The sequence below is a fragment of the Lissotriton helveticus genome, chromosome 1_1 (assembly GCF_964261635.1).
Source record: "Lissotriton helveticus chromosome 1_1, aLisHel1.1, whole genome shotgun sequence".
Classification (NCBI taxonomy): domain Eukaryota; kingdom Metazoa; phylum Chordata; class Amphibia; order Caudata; family Salamandridae; genus Lissotriton; species Lissotriton helveticus.
In genome coordinates, this window is record NC_136057.1 from 702,693,324 (window position 1) to 702,709,997 (window position 16,674).

Here is a 16,674-nt window from a genome sequence, read left to right on the forward strand (position 1 = left end):
CAGTAATTCGTCAAATACCTTACCGCGTCTACCCCAGCCCGGCTGGTCTCTCGGAGGCTCTGACATACACAATAGCGTTCGATCTAGGCCAGTTCGCGCCTGACTCTACCCCAGCACCGCTGGTCCCTGGAGGCACCGCCGCGCCCAATAGTACTTCTCTAGGCCAGTTCGCGTCTGACTCTACCCCAGTCCCGCTGGACCCTGGAGGCACAGCCGTGCACAATAGCGCTTCTCTTGGTCCGTTCAGGTCTGACTCTATCCCAGCCCCGCTGGTCCCAGTGCAGAATGACTAGGGAGTGCAGAGTGACTAGGGAGTGCTAGAGAGTGCAGAGTGACTAGGGAGTGCAGAGTGACTAGGGAGTGCTAGGGAGTGCAGAGTGCTAGGGAGTGCAGAGTGCTAGGGAGTGCAGAGTGACTAGGGAGGGCTAGGGAGTGCTAGGGAGTCCAGAGTGACTAGGGAGGGCTAGGGAGTGCTAGGGAGTGCAGAGTGACTAGGGGGTGCTAGGGAGTGCAGAGTGACTAGGGAGGGCTAGGGAGTGCTAGGGAGTGCAGAGTAACTAGGGAGTGCTATGGAGTGCTAGGGACTGCAGAGGCTAATAGCAATGTAAATGACAATGCCATGTATTTATCTGTTTTCAAAACCAACACATAAATACAAATTGTCATTTACAATGCCAATAGCTCTAACTTTTCCAAAGGTGAAACCATTGCATTGTAAATGCTTGTTTAAAGCTTTGTTGTTGGAGGAGCTGCCAGTCTCTCACCAATATATATATTTAAAAAAAGCAGTGTCCTGAAGCAAAAATTGCCGCAGAAACCCCTGGCAATGAAAGGAACTACTTGTTGGGCAGATGTACTCCTTGTGAACACACTGAATGCCCATCACTCACTGTGAAGGTAGCCAATGGCTGAAGTGGGCTGACCCACTGCCCCATGCTGTATACTGTAGGGGGAGGAAGAAATATATGAATGACCAAACAGGCAAATGGATGAAGGCTTGTTGGAAGCCCTATAAGAAAGTATATCCTATATATCAAAATTTAGGACTTTTATTTAGAGTACCTCTTGGTGATGGTCCGACCACCGCCACACTGTGTGCCCGCCAGCAGTATTACAGCTTTGGGGGTCGGACAGCTGCGTCCCTCCGCTGGGTTCCAGGATCTCACGGCAGTCACCCAGTTGTCAGGAGCAGAAATGCACCGCCAAGCATATTCTGAGGGTGGCGGAGAGGCAGCTAAGGGGACATTAATAGGGCACCGGTGCCGCACCTGGGAGTGCATGCATGGGGGCACATAGTGTGCCCCCTGGAATTGCACCCATCTCAATGCACGGTGTGGCATGCATGTCACACCATGCAGGAAAGTGCTGCAGATGCTGTCATGTCGGCGGGCAGCATGCTAGGCTCTCCTATGAACTTAACAGGCCACGGTTGTGAAACCGCCGTAAAACAGCCCTCCCGACCTGGATTACAATCGTAATCTGGTGGGCAGGCTTTGGCGGTCCTCCTTCGGACAGTGCGGCGGCAGTGACGCTGGAGGACTGGCAAAGTCGTAATATGGCCCTTAATAAAATCAACAGGGCTTAGCCATCCATTACCAGACCTACCTGTTTGAAGGGTCCAAACGTCTCAGCATTATTCCTATTTTAGAAGGATACCAGATGTAAACACTTATACAGTATGTATTCTAGAGTATTATTTGGCAACAATTTAAGCATTTCTTCTCCCGAAAATAAAATCGCGAACAAATAATTATTGGCTGGAAATTTACCTTCACGTGATCGATACGGATTGCCAGTTCTTTTGAGGCAAAGCCACCGAAAATGAGACTGTGAATCGCTCCCAGCCGAGCACAAGCCAGCATTGTGAACATTGCTTGTGGGACCATGGGCATGTATATGACCACTCGATCCCCCTTCCTCACTCCGTGCTTTACCAGAACACCAGCCAGCTTGCAGACCTGTGAAAAGAAGATGTTAAAGAACAATAACTGGGCTTGCACGCGTCATTAAACTAGTTAATTGTTTGAAAACGTATAACATTCACATCTGGCAAGCAAAGGCTTCAGCAATCCACATATTTGCAGTAATTATGGATCTGTTACTGGGTGACTAACACTTTAATAGATCACTTTACTGCAAATCAGTCCATAATTACTGAATTTACAATGGAAATCCTAATAATGGTATTTAGTTTAAAACACCGTAACTGAGCCACTTAATCATTGACCCGGAACAAGATCACAGAAATATATGCTTTCATAAAGATGAGTTAAAACAAAAAAAAACTACAACGTTAGGTTTTTGCACCATTAACTGATTCCACTCCCCAAGAAGAAATGCCTTAAGACTGTCATAAAAGAAATATATTAACACAATATGACTGTGCTGTCAAATATCCACATTAATGTATTGTTCAATGTGAATTGCTGTTACTGACAGGGGCGCACTTGTCATTTACTGTGGCATTTTTATGTCGGTATTTCTTGCAGCTCGTTCAGGGGAACAAAAATGTAGAACCTTAAAACAATGTGGGAAAATAAAGACATACCGAATGGGCATGTTACATGTATCATCTGAAGTGGGGTCTCGGAGTTGGTCTATTTTATCGCAAAATCTCAAAAGTTTAACGCAGTATCTACCACACACTCATTGTTATTTTATTAGCATTTTTTCGTGTAGCAACACAAAACACCGTGGCAGTTTTATGCCTTCTTGTCCTAATAAAACCGGGAATAGGGGGATAATAAACGTGTAGAAAAAAGACTGGCAAGGAGAACTATTGACTAAAGCAGAGCTTGGAATTGACCGTTCATCCACACCGAATGGCAGGGGACAGGAAATTGGAACTCTGAGAAGGGCAAAATGGGTTCCCTCGGAATTTTTCAGAGCAGCTTGGACTTCAATTCAAACAAGCATTGTCCCTTGCTGCTAGACTCGTAGCGTTGACCTACCTCTCTGACCAGCGTCCGCGCTTGGCTCCGCCACATCTTTGCCTGATTCGACCGGCCGGGCTTGGCTCCGCCGGTCCGACTACAATCCCCAGGATCCCACGGGGGGAATTGACGACGCCACTAACCAGCGCGCCAGGAGGCGCATAAAGCAACGACAGGTCCCTCGTCCCGCGAGGACGCGACCGGGACGCGCCGGACGAAGCCCGGACAAAGGGCGGACAGTCTTAGACAGTCCGAGACTGGACTGGGCCAGGATCTCTGCCCAAGTTCCGCTGTGAGCCACCTTATTTGCAGTCGTTCAGCACCAGGTACTGTGGTTGAGGGTTTATTGAGTTACTAATGCCATTTGTGGAAATACTGTCACTGAAAAGCGACGTAATGTCTAAACAAAAAACATCACTCGTACCTAATAATACTATGGATAACTATCTGGTCCAGGTTGTTGCCAAAATAAATAACGACAGAAGGTCCTCCCTGGGTCTGAGCCTCTCTCCTATTACCAACTTGGCTGACCATATCCCAGATAACTCATTGGAGCTGGACTATACCAATGAAGCTCCTGTATTTTCCCAGGCTATTACTGATAGTCTCATACAGAATGTATCAGCAAATGTGAATGTGGACAATGTGGACTATATTGGCGAGGCTGATTTTGATGCGGTGGGTTGCGTTCTAGTAGGAAAAGACCGGCTTCCCCACCTAGGAAATGTGATATAGATGGTCCTGGGGGTGAGAATGTCGATAGTTTGTTTAGGGATGATGTCCAATTTAAGAAATTAGTGGGTCTGTTGGATTTAAAAATGAGGGGGATCATCAAGCCATTAATTGCTAAGATTGACCAGCTAACTGGTAAGGTCGAAAGATTAGAGGGTCTTTTGAAAAACACCTGTGACAATATGGGATTTACCAAACCAGGTGGTAAATAAAATTGAACAATGTAAAAAAATGGAGGGGGAACAGAGATGCTATCTACGAATCCTCCCCTTATCCCCAACCAAAGTTCAGGAGCAAATGTCCCACCAGCAGAGGGTCCCCTATTAAGACCAGAGGGGCGTACTGTATCTGGTCTAGAACCAGGTCCGGTGGAGTTAATAGTAGAGGCCTCCCCCTTGGTGTTGGTTCTGGCTAATGTGCCACCCTTGAAATCTGGACAGACAGAATCTCCCCAATCCTTACTAAGTAAAGCGTTGCACTGGTAGTCAAACAATATGTCCATGTCCCCTTGGGGCAAGCAACTGCTCACAGAGGAATTAGTTTCAGCAAGAAGAGTGGAGTGGATAGGGAACAGTCATAAAAGATTTGTCGGTGATTGTGTGGTATTTATAGGGCCTGAAGTACTGCCTAATATCTTGCCAAATTTGTTTCCTCCACAACGTAGAACCGCAGAAATAATTCCACTTACCCTTGACTTTTTCTATAGTAGAAGAGGAATTGTCGCCAATCCAAATGTGTTGAGGACCAAGAGGTCTGTTGTACCTAATAGGAAGGCAAGGGGTGGCCAAAGTAGTGACTGGGGTTTGTGCCTTGAAAACAGGTTTGCAGCACTGTCCAATTTAAATGAGTGTGATTGACTCGTAGGGAGCACACCTTTGGAACAAAACATTCATAAGATGACCAACAGCCTAGGTACTGTTTACTGGCCACGACACAGGTAGTAAGAAGGAGGGGAATCCTTGATACTCACACAAGAGGCGGGGGGGATGGATGTCTTTGAATGGCATAAAGTAAACGGCTCTGAGCAGGAAATTGGTTTGGCCGCCGGGTCCCAAATATCTAATCCCTCAGGCACCCCCACAGTAATTGAGGCCCCTAAAATACCTCCACTTTTTGAGAACCTAGGAATATCTACTTGCCCAGGGCAAGCAGGCCCAAATATTGACAAACCTAAACTCACTTTTATCTCCTGGAACCTTGCTGGCATAGCAAATAAATTAGTATCGCCGGAATGGTGTGATTTCATCGACCATTATGACATTATATTACTACAGGAAACTTGGTCTTTGATACCAGTACATCATCAGGGATATCTTAATTTTTTTATCCCGGCTACAAAAAACCCAAAAGGACGTCCAACAGGAGGCTTGGTGATCTGGATACGCCAATCGTTGCACTGTACAATAGAGCAAAGGTCCATTGCAACGAATGATATACTGGCAGTTAACATAAAATGGGTCAATGGTCAAGGGTTGGCTGTTTTTAATATATATGCTAGGGGAGTAGGGGGGGAAGACCTCTGAAGTTATATCCATCCTTGATCAAGAGCTGGAATGGTTGCCCTTGGAGTTGTCAATAATTGTGGGGGGGGGACTTCAACACCCCCTTTGAACCTTTGGGTGAAGAGGATAAGTGTCTTGCCCAGGAGGAGGACAGCAAATGGGGAATTCCCCAGCTCGAGGTGGCTGTGGTTAAGAGATGGAGTGCCGTGGCTATCCAAACTAAGAGCCTATATCTGGCAAGGGGTCTGAGAGCTGCAAACGGGCGCACACCCTCTGATCGCCAAGGGAGTATTACATTCGACAACGGCAGGGCAGCTAGTAGAATAGATTACTTCTTGGTGGACATCAGGGGTTGGGACAAATTGCTAGACATGACTGTGGAAAAAAGGGTTGAAAGTGATCATAACCCTCTCTGTTTGGATTTCCAATCTTACCAAGATGCCACAGAAAAAAGCATCGAGGATGCCAGGGTGACCCTAGATGTAGTCTGTTCAAACAACCAGCGTCACCTAAAATTGGGAAAGCTAGTAGTAGACCCTGAGTGGGTCGATGATCTCAAGAGAGTAGTGGTAGAGGAAATAAACAACCTAAAACCTCTTACTACCAATCAAATTTCCCAGAAATCTTGATAGAGGTTCATACTGAGTTTTTCAATAGACTGCAGGGATTTTTCCTAAAAACAACTAAGCCAAGCAAGGCTACTAAAACCCAAACAAACCAGGGGTGGGGTGGTATGACAAAACCTGTAGAACAGCTCGCCAGAACCTGAGCAGTGAACTCAGATCGGGGAACATCGAATTAGTAAGGAAGGCTAGGGACACATTTAGCATTGCACAAAAAATAGCCAAGAGATAGTGGGACGAGGAATATTGGTGTGAGTTGAAGCTTGCATGTACAGCCAAAGATTCAAAGCAATTTTGGGCTATTGTAAAATGGGACAGGGGAGGGATTGCTGCCCCCCCAAAAAATCATGTTCCCAAAAACAAGTGGATAGAGTTTTTTAAACCCCAATATGCTTGTGATCTGTCTCCAGACTGTTACTCCCTGCCACCCACTGTCTATAACAAACATCATGTATTCAATGTAAAAGATGTTAGTACTGCCTTGGATTGTGTAACAGGGGGGAGAGCGCCAGGCATGGATGGAATCCCCGCTGATGTCTTTTTAAGCGACCGAGAATCATGGTGCCAGTATTTTGTTTGGCTAGCTAACTCAGTGGCCATGGGTGCAGAAGTACCTTCTTCTTGGAAGGGAGCGGAAATAATCCCAGTATTTAAGAAAGGCGATAAATCTCTCCCGAATAACTATAGACCCATCAGCCTTATAGATTCAGCTCAAACACTGATGGGTCGATTAGTGCAGAACAAGCTACAAACTTGGATAGTGGAAAACAACATCTGTCGCCATACCAAGCGGGATTTCGCCCCTTAACCAGCTCCACCGACCAGGTTTTCTTTTTTATTGCCCTCTATTGGAGGAATGTGACCTTGATAAATGGCCCTCTCTACGCTGTCTTTGTTGACTTAAAGTCAGCTTTTGATTTAGTTTCAAGACCAAAGCTATGGGGGGTTCTTGCTGAAGCTGGTATAAGCTCAGAACTCCTTACACTCCTAGTTCGCCTGCATGAAAATAACTATGCTAAAATCAGGTGGGGTGCTCAGGGCGAAGTAACTGAGCCCTTCTCTGTGGAGCGTGGGGTCAGGCAAGGGTGCGTCCTGGCCCCAACATTGTTCTCAATATACATTAATGGCATAGTGGACTATTTAAAAAGAACTCAGACTGATGCTCCAATATTAGCGGGTGCTTGCGTGCCTGTCCTCATGTTTGCGGACGACACGCTAATACTTTCACGCACCCCGAGTGGTCTACAAAAGGCAGTTAATGCATTTGGCGAGTTTTGTGAGATTCGTGGACTAGAATTGAACGCTTCCAAGACAAAGTTTATGTGCATGAACCAACGGTCTATATTCAAAGGTGTAATTACTTACAATGGTACTCCCTTAGAACAGGTAGAGGCTTTTACCTACCTAGGTATAACTCTGCAGGGCAACATGAGATGGAATACCCATATTGATATGGCAGTTCTAAAGTTTAACCAGTTAGCAGGCGTAGTAGCACTTAAACACCGAGCCTCACTGACCAAACCAGTAAATTGTGCCCTGGAGATCTACAACATGAAGGTAATTAGCGCATCCCTTTATGGTTCAGAACTATGGGGGGTTTCAAATCTAAAGGATCTGTCACTAGCGGAGAATAGGTTTCTACTGCGGCTAGTAATGGTACCCCAAAGTACTCCTATAGTCCCTTTATTGCTTGACCTGGGAAGGAAAAGTGTAGAGGACCTTGCTCGACTGCGCCCTCTGTTATATTGGAGACGTTTAATGGTGACTCCTGAACTAGCCCATTATGCTGCAGCATTGGCTGATGTCATCACTACGGACCGATTTCATACAATCTTGTGGTTAAAAGAACTTCGGGGGTTGCTGGTCAAGCTGAAGTTAGATCATCTTTGGGGAAATTTAGACATGTCATGCTTTCCTACTAAAGCAACTTTGAAGAAAATATATTGGGAGATGGTCTACTCCACAGCTTTCTGCTCTGGGTGCAGTTCCAACCTAACTGGCCGCTTTTTAGATACCAAAATGGTTCCACTTTGTGAAACCTACTGGGACATTATTGAAAAGCCACATGACAGAAAACTGTATTTCCAATTTAGAATTGGAACGCTTCCAGTTAACGCATTCACAAAACACTGGACATCAACAAGGGATGAATATTGCTATCATTGTAAAGATCAAACCGAGAATGTCTCTCATTTGTTGTTTGTTTGCCCTATATATGCAGGTCCACGCCGTAAATGGCTAAAACCAGTGTGTCGGAATCTTGGGACTCGTAGGCATATAGTTGCACTTAGAATATTAGAAACAGATTGTACACCTTATTTGGCAATTGCAGTTGCAAAATTCCTTGGTTGGGCATGGTCAATTCGCACACGTACGCTATTGGGCAAAGCAACTTAATGATCTATGATAATCAGGTTCTCTTTTTACTGAAAATGTTATGGATTGTAAAGGAATGTTTTTATATCCACATATCAACTTCTCAGCATTTATTGTTTAATACTTGTTTTACTAAAAAAAAAAAAAAAAAATTGGGATTGTAAAGGAATGTTTTTATATCCATATATCAACTTCGTTAGCACCAATTGCTTAATATTAGTTTTTTATGTAAGTATTTTAGATTTAGTATTTATTGTATAGTGATAGGGCGAAAACGCTTTTATGACTGCTGTCAAATAAAGCTTTGAAATTGATTGCATAGCCAATAGGTCTCGCCTTTGGGACCTTATAAGTGTTTAGAAATGCAAAAGTTGATGTTGTTGCACGAAGGATATTGTACGGCATAACTAAATACTTATAAGTTCCCAAAGGCGAGACCTATTGGCTATGCTAATGCTTGTTCTCTTATGAATTAGAAGGGACACACGTTGGTGTTGTGCGTACACAGCAGTATTTGCTATCAATTAAAACATGGCTAGCATTTGAACCTAGCAGACCTCAGGATACTCAAAGGACATAATGTAAACAAAGACAGCAGCCAATTAAAGGAAATACGCATTTGTGATACAGAAAAATGCTAAAGTTCCAGGTGAAGCTGAAGAGAGTAAGAGTACAAATCATTAGTAGGGTTGCAAACGGAGGAAATGAAATTACTGAACTGAAGTTTCTTTAAACATGACCAGCAACTTCTGAGACACAATATAACTGACTCAAAACAAGGTAAATGCATTATTTAAGCATGCAGACTTATTCCCTTATGAAGTATCGTTGGACGTAAATGATAGGCTTATTTTAATTAAAAAGTAAATGAACGCAGAAAAGATTTTCCTCAACATGTGTTAGACGTGTAGTTTCTTTTTTCACTGAAGGGGACGGGGGCAGATGTCTCGGTCTTGTACTAAGCACACATATTCGTTCAGACCCAAAAGCAGCGTCAGGATAAGAGCCTGTGTGGTTTCATCTTCAAGCTCCGACCATCGTAGGGTGCAACGCCCGGGAAATGCCTGGGGGTTGGTGAGACGCAACCAGGAAGTAGGCTAGGCGGTAAATTCCGTTGCGCTCGCTTTATTTGCGCAATTTGAGTAATTTCACGTTCTGTGGAGAACGCGGAATTGCCAAAAATTCCACAATCCGCGGCTTCGCGGAATTTTTTGCTCGTTCGTGCTTTCAAAAGGCGTGTTTGCAAGATATTTCTCCCCGAGCACGCAAACAGCGTTCATGAACAGAAAAAAAACATCGCGAACGGGCGGAACAAGCAATTTCACGTGTTTTCGGAACTTTTGCGTGCTCGCAGAGATTTTTTACCGTTTCGCGGAGCTTTGCGCAGCGCGACTACGCAAATTCCGCCCACCCCTACCAGGAAGCCGGGAAAACAATCAGAAAGTACAAAACGAAGTTTCTGGCCAGGGCAGGGACAAGAGAAAATCATGGGATGCTCGGGAGTCCACCGGAAATCGGAACCCAGGCAAGAACAGGAAGGATAAGATCATATAGGTCCAAGTTTGCTATCTCATCATATAAAAAGTGCACCATAAATAATAATTCTGGTACAGTGTTGTAATTCAAGCCAATATTATATAATTGATTGTTCAGGATAAATTTCCGAGGAAAGCGACACACGGAGGCGCAACTAGAGGCACATTTTTTTGGGGGGGCTACAAATAATTGGGGGGGCTGACTCTTCCAGCAATATGCAGAGTGGAGATGCAGGGGGCTCTAAGAAGGGGTGAAAAACAACAAAGCCTTGTTAACGCGCATATGGTCTTTAAAAGACCTGTGAAGTTCTCGGGTGAGGCTGTGTGTGTGCCCGGGAAGCTGCCTCAGCCCGAGCTAACACACACGACAGGGGCGGCGGGCTGAAGCCCTTTGAGCCCAATGGGCGTTGTGTGCCTTCCGACACATATTTGGTGTTCCCAGACATCAGACAGTCGGGGCACCATTTCCTTGGTTAACATTCCAAGATGTGCTTGTCCGTTTGAAAAATGCAATGAAATAATGGGCAAACAGATTTAACAGTGAAAATAGTTCCACATTTCGTCATTATAGCTTCAGCCTACAAGGAGATATCGGTGCTGGCTGAGCTTGCACCAATACATTTATCTGACTGTGCAGGGAAAAAAGATGGTGCGTATGGGTGCACAAAGAGACCAAATATGTACACGTGTTTGAACAAAGAAGAGCCATTCTAAAAAATCTCAGGCATAGATGAGACCAAACACCATGACGAAAAAAGGTTTAAGAATCTAGGATTTAAATATAAAAAATGAGAACTCCAAGAAATGAATCCTGCAGGCAGGGGAAGGCATTGATACTGAACTTTAGTACTCTGTTAACTGCAAATCTGGCCGGTTGTGGTATCGACCCTTGAGCTTAGCCCTGTCTCCAATGCAATAGTGGTAATCACTAGCAATAATTCTGGGCTTTGGCAATACCTAGTGGATAGCTGGTAAGTCCTTGTGCTGTTTTTGTTACAGCCCTTTCAGGGTATGGCGTGAATCATGGGCTCTGCTACTGCCTCCCAGTGAAATACTGGCAACTCCTGCTACTTTTAATTTCACTACAATTTCAGCCGATTTGGCCGTGCTCCATGGGCACAATACTGATCCTGGTTATATTTAATTCTCCATTTCAATGCTGTCAGTTGCATCACCTCTTTCAGAGCACAGCGCTGTTCATGGGCCATAACTCAGGCGATACTTCAATGTGGACTGGTACCTGACCTGCATAGTACTGATCCTGAGCGGTAGCTTTGGCTCTATTACAATGTTGGCATTGGCAAGCGCATCTTCTGGTGCGTTGCACTGTTCTTGGGTTGCAGCACTGCCACGGTTAACAGGCCCAATCAGTGTCCAGAGCTCAGTTTCCATTGTAATCTCGGTAGGTTCTGGCAAACTTTCGAAACTAAAGTAATGACAGATTCTGACGCTGTGGTCTTCAATACAATACTGGTAGGCCCTGGCTGTGGGGCTTAACACTGCCCACACTTAATGACGCATTTTTCTGTGAGTTAAACGTCATGAACACACAGTGTTAAGTATGAGAGTGGGACCTGGGAATTTTTTTAGCTCAAGTACACACAAAAGTCCACACAATACATCTGCGTTTATCACATATTCAATGGTTTCCAAAAGGAAGACAGCGATTAAAAGCCACTTTTATCATGCTGCTCTAATCACGGTGCAAATGGTAAACTGGGCCCAATACCTACTGTAAACGGGTCTGCCCTTGGAAGTTGGTTTCACCAAACCACCAAGGATAGCTGAAGTAATATCAGCGATCCCTACGCTGGGGGTGCGATCACAGGATTCACTACTGTTCCACCACCAGTGTCTCCCTCAACAGCCCCTTATGTGAAGCGAAAGAGTTAGGGGATATGCAAAACGCGGAAAGGGCGTAAAGTAAACAGAAATCTTGGAGCTCTATGTAACTGTGCTGCTGTTTACTTTATGCTACTCGCTTTCCCTTTGTTATTCTCGAAGCCAGCGGTAGCACACACAGTGCCAGAGGTACAAAAGGGCATGGCAGTGGTAGCAGATGCTATCCCTGGCTGGCCTCTGGTTGACGTCCATGGCGCCTGCCACCTAACGTGCTCGCAGAAGGCAAGCAGCTGCCCGGGGGCACTGTGTGGCCACGGGATAGATACCTGGAGAAGGGTATTCGTCTGAAGCCAGAGAAGACCAAGCATGGAATTTCAATCCTTAATATACCCCTGTCCATATAATCACTGATCAATGAAATTCATGATTGTATTGGTGAACTCACAGAGAAGAGAAGACATGGAAAGATTTGCAAATGGGACACTAAGACATGCCTGCAACCTTTGAGAATGAAAATAAAACAAGACGAAAATTTAGGACTGCTAATTCTAGGCTTTTTATCCCACTATAATGGAATGAAGTCCTAGTTGAGTAGGATAGGAGAAGGTACCTGGTACAATGAATATTTACATTATATGTTTATTTAGGGTTTGTGTAAAGCACTACAAACAAACAGGAGCTAGTCTCTCAGTACAATACTTTGTCAGAGTGGGAAATTAAGACAAAATATGGTTACAAATAGAACCATTTACCATGTAGCCTAATAAAATGATAAAGTCATAGGAAAGCCAATGGAGTCTGAGTCTAAAAATGTGTGCCCAGGTGCTCAGCACAAACTAGTTTAGCTGTCTAACTAGAAGGCCTGGGTTTCAGCAAGAAACAGCAACAGCAAGCACAAGATGAACGGCTAGTCTTACGTCCGCCATAATAGTTGGGTTCTTAGCAACGTTATGAATCTTTGAAAGTCAGTTTACAGTCTAATTATGGAATGGAATACGCCCAATAAACATGACCTTTGAGTACGCAGAGACTGTTTTCCAAATTTCTTTAGCTGAAAGGCCAAAATAGACGGTAAATTGCGTTTTCAGATCTTAATCTTATAGATTGAAGGTGTGGGTCCAAAAAATTGACCAAATAAAGCAGCAATCATCTAAAGAATGCCTTATGGATCACTCAAAGCAATTTGAAGTATGTTCCTTTACTGGACGCCAATGAAGAAACCAGTGAGATAGGGATATAACATCTGATTCCAAAATAAAAATGAATAGCACTATTCGGAAAATTGTGATTGAACTGTTGGGGAGTGTGAAGTAGACAGACCCAACTAGTGCGAGATAATTTCTGCAAGATTATACCAATTTTTTGAAAAAGCTCAAGAGTGAAAGGACACCTCTTAGCAGATGTAAGTTGGAAAAAGTAGATTTGCAAACACTATTTATTTGGACTGTAAATGAACGTTCATTATCAAACACATTCCTAGGTAATGCTCTTTCTGCATTAGTTAAGAAGGTGAACCCAGGGACTCGCACCTGGAAAAGGCAATTGTTCAGGATGGACTCTCCCAAGGAGTAGAATTTCAGTTCTGCCACCTTGCTGACATAACCAGCTTTTACTGAATTCAGCAGTGAACTTGGAATTGACAGTATTTTATGTCTGCTAATCTGCCAGTGTTTTCTTCAAGTTTAAAACGTGGGTATGTAAACAAATCCGATTTCTTAAGAAATCCCACATCTTGTTAAGAGTGTCATGCAGGCGTTGAATAATGGGAGCAATAATGCAGTCACTGCAGGAATCCTCACAAAATATTATTAGAGCAAGAAAGGGTGGAGTTCAGTTTGATGTGCTGGAAATTATGTTGTAGCAGGAGAAAAACTAGCATGAAAGCGTTTCTCTAGTAGGTTTTGAATGTTTTAGATTACTGATGACTTCTAAATGATCAATTGTGTCAACTGAAAGAAAGATGTGCTGCAGAATCTGAGTTTAGTGCATGTTTTGGTGCCTGGTCCTATGTAATTCTTCCTCAATATTAAGTACCATTACAATTGACAAGCCTGTAGTCACGGAGGGGTGTCCTCGCTAAAGCACACCTCTATACAGTTGCTCTTATGACTAGAGATTGTCTTTCGAATGTTCTTGTAGGGAAAATCTCTGTATTCAAAATAACATATGAAAAACCCAATTTCATTTTAAAACAAAAATGGATCAGTTACACTAAAAAAATAAACAATTTTATTCAAATGAAAAAGCAGTGTTAAGATTGGCTGAGAAAGAAGCAGCACTAGTATTGATCCACAGTGACTAATAAATGCAAATGGTCAGAGAACACCATAGATGAACATTTCTTTTTGTGATCAGTTTAGACTGATACCACATTCTAATAGGATAGATGCAGTAGAATTGCAATTTAAATGTTTATTGAAGGTTCAACATTGAATATAAATCACGAACCCACCCTGGAATTCTCTATTATAAAGCTCAATAGGAACGTTAACTCTAAGTGAAGGTTGGATTTAAAGTAAAACAAAAGAGTACTTGACATAGTCCTATCCTAGATATCCTACCATTTCTTACTGCCTAAAACCCATACAGCTTCTAAGAACCTTCCATTTCATACCGTCATATCAAACAAAAATGTTGTATTTCATCATCTGACAGGGAAGTGCCTGGGTCGTTTTGTTTTACAAAGCATGGAAACACAAATCAAGTCATTCATTAAAGACACTTGTGATTCATTACGTATATTAGATACATTGGTATTAGAACAAAAGGACCAGATCAACCTTTTCATCCTGGATGCCAAATCAGTATGCATTTCCATTCAAGGTTTAATGGCATATAGGCAGCAGAATGGGCATTAATCAACACTGGTACCGTAGAAGTCATTAACAAGTTTCTAATACTGCTCCTGCATTTCACTCTATACCACAATATCCTTTTGTGATGAGATATAAATTATATGCATACCAAGGGAACACCAGCAGCCTTATTCTTCTACAAGATATGCAGTTCTGTAGATGGTGAGATCCGAGTATGATCACATCTTCAACAATGTATCTTTGACAAGTAACCTAATTATATATTAGCCTATTAGAGATTATATGTTTCTCACCTGGAGACTTGGATAAATTAGACTAAAATATAGTGAAGCTAAACCACAGCATTATTGCATGCATTTCACAAGAAAACATCTGAAGGTCATCACTCTTTGGGATTTGAAACCAAGGTTAAAAGGAAACATGTTTGTTAAGCAAAATATATTAAAATCTAATACTATGAATAATTATAACATTACCACAGCTTTAACAAATACTCAGTTAAAGCTATTTCTTTACAACTATTAAGGATTCAGCGAATTGTCTCAGATGATGAGGAATACTCCTGGCAGGAAACACACTGGACAGTATCGGAGATACTGTGATTTTGAAAACAAGGCCACAACTGTTACAATCAGCAGAACGAACCTTCAAAATCACTGGCCAGAGCTCAAATTGAAAGTGGGATCTTTCAACAACCCCTACGTTTGTTTATTAGCAAAGCCAATATTTTAAGGACATCTCCACTGCGAAGTCAATGGATCATGAACAATCATCTATCATCAAGGAGAATGAAGATATGCCATTGTAGCCATAGCTAGGAAAATCTTTATAAAGCGGAAGCTACAACATAAAATATTCCCCAATTTGTTACTCAAAGTATTCTATTGGCAAATGTTATGCTAATTAAACCAAGCATAACAATAAATTAAAATTTGGAAGAATAAGATATCATTGGTTCCTATTGACTTCAAAGAAAAGAAACTAAATATAACAAAGCTAAAATTTCAAATGTTAATACTGTTACCAAAGGAGTTTATTGGAGATAACGCCAAATGTATTCTATGCAAAGAAACATTTTGAATAAAACTTCTGGACATATAAGAGCACAGGGGCCTTAATGAGAAGGTGTACTACTCAGGTTTGTCCTTTGGTCTAGTCTAGGCATCCAAATTTCTTAAGAGAATTGTAATCAATTTAAATAAATGTTATGTGATATTTTACCCATGCCTTAGTTTTGAACATTTTGTTTTACATTACACAAGAGTGACATTTTTCATGACCCAGACTACCAACACTAAAGAGCAAAGGCAAACTGTTTTCTAAACAACACCCAAGTGTCCTGAAAGAGAAATGTTCATGGCATCATAAACACAGAAGAAATACCGTGCTGTGTGGTTATGAGCGATGATGTGATCTGCAACCGACAAGATGGACATAGGAGTATGATAGCTTGGTAATACTATGCTGTGCCATGAGTGCAGTCTCCATTGGCATTTTCTCCGGAGCCTTCAGAGACATGGGTATTGAAACTAGTGTCTGCATAAGGTGTCACGTGAGGAATAGTGGGGAGTTGATCTTTAACTAGGGTGCGCCCCTATCCCTCAATGTGCAGGTATTTGGAATTAACAATTGTGCTGATAAACATTTTTTTATACTTGCAATACTAATTGAGCAATGAGTGAATTTCTTCTCTCATATGTTTCCAGTGATATTTCATTTTGTTTACATCAAACAGTCCTTCTGAAGAAGAGTATGATGCACTCAAAATGAATTAAGGAATGTTGGCTTTGATAAATGTAATACTTAAATGTAAACTACGTTATCTATTGAAGTGGAGCAGTAAGTCACTATGAAGAAGGGTTTTTGTTCTGAGAAACACATAATTGTGGCACATTTTCATGATTATGAATTGATTGAAGTACACTTCAGAAATCTTTGCTGGTCACAGGGTTAGATCCTGAGTTCAGCTCTGACATTGAAGGTCTCTCTTTTCACCTTCCATTTGTTTGTGTCTTACTATATATCCGGATGCCTCACCATCCTAGTGGAAATTCGAGAACTTGTATACCAATGTTCAACATCAGGCGAGCTAGATGTAGGACAAAGGCCATATTCCCTCTTCTATCACCTCCTGTTTAAATTCCTTCATTTCTTGAGGCTTTGAGATTTTCATAAGGCTTAAATCCAGAATAAAAAGCATTCTGCCGACTCAGGAGAGCAATTCCTTTGCTTTTGAAGCATCTTTCAAGATGATTATGCACCTTCTTTCCAATTTCATAATGGGAGGTGTATTAATCTGAGCAAGAGAGTAAAAC

At 42.6% G+C, this 16,674-nt stretch overlaps 1 protein-coding gene across 2 annotated transcripts in view; it reads right to left on the reverse strand.

The window, feature by feature from the left end:
• The window catches only part of ACSS3 (acyl-CoA synthetase short chain family member 3), a 1,350,383-nt gene that overhangs the window by 1,083,969 nt on the left and 249,740 nt on the right, over nucleotides 1-16,674 (reverse strand). For both annotated transcript variants that reach the window (XM_078674232.1, XM_078674231.1), the window contains exon 3: nucleotides 1,770-1,958. In XM_078674232.1, the coding sequence (XP_078530358.1) occupies nucleotides 1,770-1,958 (189 nt within the window). The remainder of the gene's footprint in view (nucleotides 1-1,769; nucleotides 1,959-16,674) is intronic.